At 41.2% G+C, this 10724-nt stretch overlaps 1 protein-coding gene across 1 annotated transcript in view; it reads left to right on the top strand.

Moving 5' to 3' along the window:
• Nucleotides 1–3471, top strand: part of LOC121385809 (homeobox protein BarH-like 1) — a 28020-nt gene extending 24549 nt beyond the window's left edge. Inside the window, exons 2-3 of the mRNA XM_041516598.1 lie at nucleotides 603–907; nucleotides 3277–3471. Of these exons, the coding sequence (XP_041372532.1) occupies nucleotides 603–907; nucleotides 3277–3471 (500 nt within the window). The remainder of the gene's footprint in view (nucleotides 1–602; nucleotides 908–3276) is intronic.
• The last annotated feature ends 7253 nt before the right edge of the window (nucleotides 3472–10724 follow it).

Genomic DNA, 10724 nt, shown 5'->3' with positions numbered 1-10724 from the left:
TATTTTTTACTAATGTCCCTGTCATATTGAACGAGCAAGGTGTTTGTTTTGTTTGTTTGTTTGTTTTGTGTGGTGTGTGTGTGTGTGGTGGTAGTGGTGGTGGTAGTGTGTGTGTGTGTGTGGGGGGGGGGGGGTGTTGCGTCCCGCCAAAATTATTTATTAAGCTTTTCTATCAAATATAAATATTATATCTTCAACTGTATATCTATAAACAAAATTATAGCAAAATAATAAAAATTACTAGCATTATTATTATTTATTAATTTATTTTGTTTTGTTTTGTTGCAAATACACTCTTAAATTATTACAAGCATGGGCGTATGGGGACTTTTTGATTTAGGGGGACTGGAGGGGTTGATTTGCCCGAAATTTTACCCAGATAAAAACTGCCCGAATTTTTCCCACTGTTTTCCCACTGTTTTGCCCATGATTACAAGTATCTTTAGTGGGATAGAACATTCTCTGTTGGAATAGTGCATTTTGAAATACAGTATTTCTTTGAAATACTGGTTAAACAAACAAACAAACAAACAAACAAAATCCGCCATTTTGTACATTTAAACAATACATACATGTCTATTTTTATTATTTTTAATTTACAGCCTGTTATCCATTGGCGGATGTATTTCCCGACCACAGGGACGCTACCCTTTCAATCCCCATCCCACTTCCGGTCTACATTCGGACGCGCTCGCCGTCTTCGCTGGGTATTCTGGGAAAGTCGAAGAAGTGCCGACGCAGTCGGACGGTTTTTTCCGAACTTCAGCTGATGGGTCTGGAGAAGCGGTTCGAACAACAGAAATACCTGTCCACCCCCGACAGAATGGACTTGGCCGAGACGCTGGGACTGACGCAGATACAGGTGAAAACGTGGTATCAGAATCGCCGAATGAAATGGAAGAAACAGGTAGGATACTGAAATATCTAGGGGGGAAGGGGGAAGGGGGGGGGGTAGAGGTGGCACACTGTACTATATAAAGAAGGAAGGACATGTTTTATTTAACGACGCACTCAACACATTTTATTTACGGTTATATGGCGTCGGACATATGGTTAAGGATCACATAGATATTGAGGGAGGAAACCCGCTGCCGCCACGCAATGGGCTACTCTTCCCGATTAGCAGCAAGGGATCTTTTATATGCGCCATCCCAGACAGGATAACACATACCACGGCCTTTGACGTACCAGTCGTGGTGCACTGGTTGGAGCGACAAATAGCCCAATGGGACAACCGACGGGGATCGATCTGTACTATATAAAGAAGTTTGTTTTGTTTAATGATACCACTAGAGCACACTGATTTATTATTAATCATCAGTTAGACCTATTGGATGTCACAGGCCTTTGATAGCCCAGTCATGGTGCACTGGCTAGAACGAAAAATAGCCCAAATATTCACCAATTGTTATTTAAAATATTCTGCCCATTTCCAACTCCTACCCCCCTTCTATCCCGGACCTTAATTGGACAGGCACATTAATATGTTATCATATCCTATTTACGGACGACATCAACACATTTTAATTAAGATTATCTGGCGTCAGACATACATGGTTAAGGACCAAACCCGCTGTCGCCACGCCATACATATATATATATACTCTTCAAAAGAAGAAACGCAAAACCACATTGTCGTAACATTTGGAGAATTGATTTAATTATTGAATGGTGAGTCCGATAATTACCAAATGTTGCAGGATTGTTCACAATTCACTCTAGTCCATTGTGAGTAAGTGATAGGACACACCACCAAGGTCAAGGTCATCTGGAGTCAATACCGGGTGTGGCCTCCGCGTGTGTTGACAACTGCCTGGCACCGCCTGCCCATTGAAGCAACCAGAGTACGGATGACGTCCCGGGGGATGGTGGCCCACTCGGCCTGCAAGGCTGCTGCCAGCTCGGGCAGGGTCTGGGGCTGTGGTTGTCGCTGTCGGAGGCGTCGGTCCAACTCGTCCCATAGATGCTCAATTGGGTTCAAATCCGGTGATATCGATGGCCAAGGAAGGACATTAATGTTGTTGTTCTGTAGGAAAGCCGTTGTGAGACGTGCTGTGTGAGGCCTGGCGTTGTCATGTTGGAACACTGCGTTGGCGTTGGCCATAACTGGAACGATGTGTGGCCGGAGGATCTGGTCAATGTAGCCCTGTGCATTCAGGTTGCCCTGCACGTGGACCAGGTCAGTTCTGCCAGTGTGTGAGATGGCTGCCCACACCATGACACTACCCACGCTGAATCTGTCCACTTCCTGCACGCAGTTTGCCGCATAACGTTCACCACGACGCCTATACACGCGACATCTTCCATCATGACGTCGGAGCAGAAATCGGGACTGGTCACTGAACCACACCTGTCTCCATCGCAGTTGAGGCCATTGTCGATGAATCTGGCACCACTGCAGTCGGAGTCGACGGTGTTGTGGTGTTAAGATGACACCTCGAACTGGACGTCTGGCACGAATTCCTACCTAACGTAGGCGGTTCCGTACGGTCTGGTCGGATATCCTGCGCAAACCTGGTATTGCTGCGGCTGTGGAGGTGGCAGTAGTCAATCGTTCCCGAAGGTGGCGTACCCGGATGTAGCGGTCCTGCCCGGGGGTAGTGACCCGTGGTCGACCGGATCTAGGGAGGTCACGTGTTGATCCATGTTGCTGGTAACGGTCCCACAGTCTGGAGATGGTGCTTGGGGACACATGGAATGCCCTGGCAACGGCCGTTCTGGATTCGCCTGCGTCTAGTCGGCCGATGGCATTGTTTCTCTGCGGTTCACTGAGACGTGGCATGTCCTGGATTGTCAACTGTCGGCCAGATACAGAGGCCAGGCAAGCGAACACCCTGCACTTTTATACTGTCGGTGTTCATGTTGCACGTGCAGACAACGCACGTGCAGTGGTGACATGGTTTGCACGTGGCTGCGTTTTTGAGAATATTCACATTTTGGAACTTTATTGTACAGTATCTGCGTTTTATCGAATGTAACCGTGGGAATGTGTTTGGGACATGCAATGACCTTATATTCACAAAGCATGAACCGGTAGGAAACATAAAATCGGAGTTATAACCCATTTGTACCCTTTTGCGTTTCTTTTTTTGAAGAGTATATATACATACATACATTGCTTGCGACCATTTGATTGTCGACGATTGCCAAAGCATTACATAGAGCCTTCCACATAAAGTCAATACCAATAAGGGGAGGGGCTGGAGGTTACTCGAGCTATATATGTTCTCTAGTGATGTTATTAAACAAAAACAAATTGTTAACTTTTTTTTGTAGGTGATGCAGAAAGGAGGTGCGGAGCCCCCAACCAAACCGAAAGGCCGTCCAAAGAAATCCTCGTTAGAAACAACCGTCCAAACCAGCCACGCGGGCACGTGCTCGGCGACAAACAGTGCTACTTCCGGTCTTAACGGTCAGAACGAGGCTGACAGTGAAAACGTGACGTCATCAGTGTCGTCATCAGAGACATAATGTTTTCCAAAACGTGTTCAGAAGGACATGCGCTCTCGGTCGCTCTTCAGACAGGACGATGGATATGTAACAAAAGAATGTGATAGGACAGAACAAGATGGCAGTGTGCCAGTCAAATTGTTCGCGAGCGCTCGATATCCTGAACATTCCTTGATGTCAACTGCAGGAGCATGTCCAGGATATTTCTTGGGAGGATATATATATATATGCAACTGGTATATAATGCGTGCTAGACGACTTCAGAACACATGTATGTGATATGCTATCACAAGAACTTATTGTGTTACTGTACAGTCTGATTAAAATTAGCTCTACTGGTCTGCCAGTAGATGTAACAGCATTGGGTGGACTCCCATGTCCAGGTGACATTTCATCTATAAATAACAATTTAAATATCGACCAATTATACTTCGCCTTTTACAGCGTTATTCGGGAGCATACAAATTCTAAAAATATCGGGCGAGACTATTTATGCAATAGGCGAACTTGTTGGTCTATTTCAACATTAAAAAAAGGGGGAAAAGTGCAGTAATAAACTCTGGATTGTATACTAGTATAAACAGATTTTATGGCTATATAATACCATCACGGGGTTTTTTTTTCGTCTTGAAACGAATTTTATATAACATTTTATATTGAAATTAGTTTTCGGCATACTTCGTATACCCTCGGCATAATCACGAATGTATTCAAATTCTTTTCAAATCACTGGCATGACTTTGCAAGTAAGGTTTTGATTGTTTGAATGAAAGATCAAATGGACATGAGCTCCAACCGCGTGCTGTTACATCCACAGGTAATAGTAATTAACCAGTGGAGCTAATTTTAATTAGATTCGTTACTGTATTGTCATACACTGAAAAATATGGTGACAACCAACTAGTGTCTCCGCGAGTATTCGGGCTCGGGCCGAGTCTAGCAACACTGGATATGTGGAATGCATTATAATGTCATGATTTTGCATCCATGTTCAGCGCTAAAATTAAGATGCCCAGTGCTATTTTACTTTATTCCTTTGTCTTATTGTCGTCTAGTGTAGGTATTAGTACTCGGGTCCGGGTCGAGTTTGATCCTCGAGTACTCAAGTCAGTGGCGGATCCAAGGGAGGGTGAATAGGGTGGCTAGCCATTCCCTCCGTTCCTGTGCAATTTTTCTTTGTTATGTTCATTCCAAACATATTTAATGAATTTTACGAATTAATCGCAGTCACTGTACTGATCGACATTTCCCATTTTTAACAAAATACATTAAACATGATGTCACAGACAAAATATTACGTTTGTATCTGCGACGTTTAATGTTATATTTACCATTTAAGCGTAATGTTATCAGTTTTACTGATGAAAGCGCACCTGCCAGTCTATTTTTGCAAGATTTCCTCGCAGGCAAGTTCATATATATACTAATATGCCTGTTGTCAGTCAGGTGTACAATTGAACCGAGTATGGCATGTATCGATAAGGACCAAATTAAATCGTTTTCTAATAATTTTTGTGTTAATCAGGAAAACGGGAAAACATTTATCAACTTTATGGAATTATTAATTAGGAATTAGATCCTCGGAAATCCGTGAAATACGGCTCTAAAATGTCCAGAATGCCGAAATTTCAGGGGGCTTTGCCCCCGAAACCTATACCATGACTCAGCCCCCATCGGTTCACTCCATCCCAATCCAGTCATTCCCCTTATTATTTTCTAGATCCGCCACTGCAAATCCAATATTTTTGGACTCGTGAAGGCCCTACAACCAACCTCAATTCCAGTGACAACCAACCTCAAGTCCAGTGACAACCAACCCCAAGTCCAGTGACAACCAACCCCAAGTCCAGTTACAACCAACCTCAAGTCCAGTGACAACCAACCCAGTAACGGGGCGGATTGTCTCAATAATTATTTTTAGTGTTTGCAATGGCCAAAATCCTGTAGTTAAAAAAAAAATGAAAATTAATATATAATAAAATTTTAACTATTGCAAAATTTAGGGGGTGGGGGGGGCGGGCCCCTGTCCCTGCCCCTAGATTTGCCTCTGTTATGACCATCTTCATATGCAACTTTGCCTGCAATTTCGGAATTGAGGATTTCGACTCGTCAGATGTGTTACAATTTTACTTTGTTTTCCCCTTTTTTTTGTGTTTACACTCACACCCATACCCACCCATACAAGGATAAGTAACTTTTGTTTTTATTTTTAAAATGAAATGAAATTTTCCGGAAGTGCTTTATTTCTTAATGAAATCTGTTTTGATATTATCATTATTATGATTTTTTAAATTATTATTACAATAATTATTGTGAAAAATAGTGCATAGTATAGTATATTGTTCCATTAGAAGCAAGGGCTTTTTTATATGCACCATCCCACAGACAGGATAACACATACCAGTCTAGAGTTAATTATGCAAAGAGTAAGTATTGAACAGATTAATTAAATTAATGTATGTGTGCTGCGTGCGTGTGTATGTCTGTGTGTGTGCTGCGCACGCACGCGTTTGTGTGCGTGCGTGCATGCGTGCGTGCGTGTGTGTGTGTGTTTGTGTGTGTGTGCGTGTGTGTGTGAACTATTGATTGTAAGGTGGTACTTAGGCTGGGCGTAACGGAGTGTTTGTACTAGTACACGGAGATCGTTACGTCAATATTGTTCTTAACGTGCACGGCGAGTTGCTTACCTCTACTTAGCAAATTTAAAATGGCGGGGATATTTTTTAAGGTTGTCGTTGAAGTAAGGTAGGTTATACATTTTTGGTTTGTGTGTTCATTTGTTGCACTATTTCGGTTGAGAAACGGTTGAAACGGTGCCACAAGTTTTGAGTACAGGCTATATATAGTGTATGGAACAAGATCCGGACGTAGTAAAAACCACTCTTACTATGTCCCTCCGGACATTTGTACATTCAGCAAAATAAGAAAAAAAAAGGTGCCCTTTTCAATTCATAAGTGCCGTTTTTACTCCCTTGAAAATACCCACTGGCATAACCGGGGGTGGGGTTGCATGGCGGCATTTTATAGTTGCTTGTTGCCCCATAACACGATTCATATACAGTGTGGGTGTGCCACCCCCATGTGAAAGCCCTCCACCCCACCCCCATAATAAATACTTGATACGCCAGTTAGGAGACTCTCTATTACTGTGCCTTAATTATAAAATTTATTTTTGTATAATGCCACCCCACTTGTAGGCTAGACACGGCCCTGTGTTTAAAATGGGTGCGATAAATAAAATATTACCCTATACTGAATCATATTACACGTGGGATGGTCTTAAGATTGCATTGCACCAAGAAAGAAATTTCAAAGTTCACCGTGAAATATTTACGGAGTAAAAACAGCTGCGGCTGTGATTGGTAGTAATATGTGATATTAATTAGTTGTGCCAATACTATCATCCATTGGCAATAAATAAATACACTTTTATTTGTTATACAGTTGTTATGCAGTTTACACAAAAGGTTTAAACCTGCAGGGTAACCCTAAAACTGATGTCTATGATCTACATTAATTTTCGTATCTGAACACGCCATTCTTCGATATCGTTTGGCCTCATCTACTAATCTAGTTTACTTCTTTTTTTTTTTTAATGTGCTATACTCAACAAAATTAATTGTGGTTAGTAGACGTTCTGGTTAAGTTTCGCCAGTCAATTTGAGAACGGTCATTAGTTATATGATCACAGTTTTCAAGTGTGTAACATCCATATATAAACTGCTCGCTTGTTAAAAAAGACATGCCTGTACTTAAATTAAACGTCTAGTGTACATAATACCATGGTCTTTGTCTATCTTTCTTTTATCGGGCGAGACGTAACCCAATGGGGTATCCACCCATTAGGTCAGGTCAGGTCTGAGTGTTTAACGTGCACATTCAGAACAAGCTGTTGTAGCGCACGCATGTCCTGGGCACAGGTGTCGGCCTCAGCCGGCTCCTCTGTCCAGGATAGGAAAGGGGTGAGGTGGATTGGAGGGGGGATCGCCTGCACTAGTAAGTGCAAGGGAGCACCAGCCGTCCGACCGGGGCCGGTAACAGGCGGAGGTTGGTATGGTGCTATGGAATTCGAAAAGTCACGTAGGATTAATCCAAAAGACGAGTGGGTGCGCATTTTTGTGAAGGAAATTAGGCGCAATTTTGAACAGTCCGCAGAAAAATAAAGGAGGGAGCTACGTATAATTTTGGAAGATTAGTAGGCCAAGAGTAGGGGACCTAGATGGCGTTGAAATGTCTCTCTAGGTTGCCCATAGGGGCCCTTAAAAGGGCCTGAACTGGTGAGCTCGTGGCATGTCAACCCAGTTCCACGTGCCATTTCTTACACACCTTATAACAACATAGGTCATGGTTGAGTGAACTGCTAATCTTCTACCTTCTACCTAGTATGCAAATAATGGACTCTCCTTCTATTAACAATTAAGACACAAGAACAGAACATATATTCACATTTATTTATTACAAATTATCTATTTACTATGTGATGATAGAGAATCTATGCGTGTAGCTGATGTACTGTAAACTGGAATAATATTGCTCACGGCTTCAGTTGTTAACAATTTAGACCGTTATTACTTAAATAGAAGTAAAACCGTTTATGAAGTAAAACAATACGCTTGGATTTGTTCAGTTAAAACATGCGTTATCTTCCCGATTTACAGAATGCATATCAATTTACAAATGCTTACATGTATTATGTAGCAATGTGATTGGTCTGATGGAATAAAGTTGAATTGAAATGAACAGTTGAATTGGACTACACTAAGGTTATAGGGGTTTGTTTAATTAGTCCCTAAGCTGACCGTGTAAGAACTGGGAATATATACTCTTGAAAAAAAAGTAGGGGAACCTAAAATATTAACGTTAATATCAACTATTAGACCGAACATACGTTTTGACTACAGACATCCTAGTAAAGAACATTCAGGACTGTTTATCAACATTCCATAGTTTGCACATGCATCACGCAGTTGTCCCGTACACGTGCGTGAGACAGGATAGTATACCACAGCCTTTAACACCAGTTGTGGAGCACTGGTAGTAATATGTAACATTGATTATTTGTACAAATACTATTACCCATTGGTAATAAATAAATAAATACACTTTTATTTGTTATACAGTTGTTATGCAGTATACAGTTTGAAACCAGTGCAGGGTAACTCAAAAACTGCTCGCTTGTTAAAGATATGTCTGTACTTAATTAAACGTCTAGTGTACATAATGCTATGGTCTTTGTCTGTCTTTCTTTTATCGGGCGAGACGTAGTCCAGTGGTAAAGCGCTCGCTTGATGCGCGGTCGGTTTGGGATCGATCCCCGTCGGTGGGCCCGTTGGGCTATTTCTCGTTCCAGCCAGTACACGACTCGTATTTCAAAGACCGTGGTATGTGCTATCCTGTCTGTGGAATGGTGCATATAAAAGATCCCTTGCTACTAATGGAAAAATAAAGCGGGTTTCCTCTTTAAGACTATATGTCAAAATTACCTGTTTGACGTCCAATAGCCGATAATTAATAAATCAATGTGTTCTAGTGGTGTTGTTAAACAAAACAAACTTTAACTTTAACGTCCCGCCACTTATCTGGTCAATAAATGTTGTGTCACCCAGTACCTCTATGTCAAATACACGTATTTGAAACGGATGGGTTACCTGTAAAATTGAATACTACTATTTTGACTAAACAAGGCTTAAACGGGTGTTGTGACAACAACCCTAATTATCGAAAATGAGCTAAGGGAGGTTCCATTTTCCCCCAGGGAGATGTTATTGTATTCATATTTATAGTTCATAGTGTGGCTGATACATTGCTTATACATGTATATGTATAATATGTAGCCTCATATGTTAACGTTGTCGTCTCTGGTGTTTTGTTTGGTATAGTACAACCTTCAGTAGTACAGCTTCACCGATTCGATAATCGCTTCACCGTGTTGAATATGTACTTGATCGATCAGTCGAAAATTTACTTGATGCGTCCAGAAAAGAAAGAATTTTTTGTCCACATACACCTGTAAATTAAATGTAAAATTAGGCGATATTCACCAGGCTTAATACATACACACATACATACATACATACATATATACAATATACAATACATGTACATACATACATACATACATACATACTTGCTTTTCACGCGTGTGATTTTGAGGTTGGGCAGGACAACATTCACTGGACAGAAACAACTGCCAATAAACTTTATCGCAGTTGGATGAGATACTTAAATTTAAACTAAGGCCGGGAAGGGGTAATGTCCACCCTGATTTAGGACTAGGAACCAGTTAGGTGACACTAACCTTCTAACATCCGCTGAAAAATCATTACTGGACAGGGGTCTGAATTTTGTTCCCATTCCCCCCCCCCCCCCCCCCCCCCCCCCCAGCAAAAACAGGCTTAGAGGCAAAACTTGACAATGGTGTAATGGATACGGCAGTTTTTTACCACAAAATGAAAATGTTTTCGGCATTCAACTGGAGAAAATATCCCATTCACAGAAAACTCCGGCTGGTTACCCCCAAACTCTAGAGTAGATCCTGAAATCATTAAAGCTCATAAAAAGATAGTGGAAAAAGTGGGTGATATGACAGTTTACACAAATCAGCAAAATCTTTCTGTTATGGAACGTCGTGCTCTCACCAAACTACGCAAAAACCGCAAAATTGTTATAAAACCTGAAGATAAAGGGTCAGCCACTGTCATTCTATCAAGGGAGAACTATATCTTGGAAGCCCACCAACAGCTTAATAATTCAAAATACTACAAAAAATTAGACAAAGCTATTTGGCCAGAGAATTGTAAAAAGTTCAATGCAATTATTCAATGTCTAAAAGATCAGGGACATATTAATTAAAAAAAACAAGTAAAATATTTAGAAGCCAGGTCACAAGCACAAACCCAAAAATCCACAAGCCAGTCGATACATGGACCGATATTAACACACCACCCGGTCGTCCAATCATTTCAGACTGTGGATCAGAATCGTAAAATATTTCAGAATACATAGACTTTCAAACAGACATGAAAGTTTTGTGAAAAAAACTGAAGATCTTCTATAAAAATTATCAAAAACCAAAATCCCAAAAGATTCATTTTTGGTTATCCTTGATATTGACTCCATGTACGCCAACATAGGTATTGATGCGGGCATTGATTCAGTTAAGAGAGCATTTGGTAAGTACCCAGATCCAAACAGACCAGATACAAATATTATGGAGCTGTTAGAATTAAAGAAAGAAATGTTTTATTTAACGACGCACTCAACACATTTTATTT

The sequence above is a fragment of the Gigantopelta aegis genome, chromosome 12, assembly GCF_016097555.1.
Source record: "Gigantopelta aegis isolate Gae_Host chromosome 12, Gae_host_genome, whole genome shotgun sequence".
In the NCBI taxonomy this organism is placed as follows: Eukaryota; Metazoa; Mollusca; class Gastropoda; order Neomphalida; family Peltospiridae; genus Gigantopelta; species Gigantopelta aegis.
The sequence above is the reverse complement of the archived record's forward strand: the minus strand, read 5'-3'. Positions and strand labels throughout refer to the sequence as shown.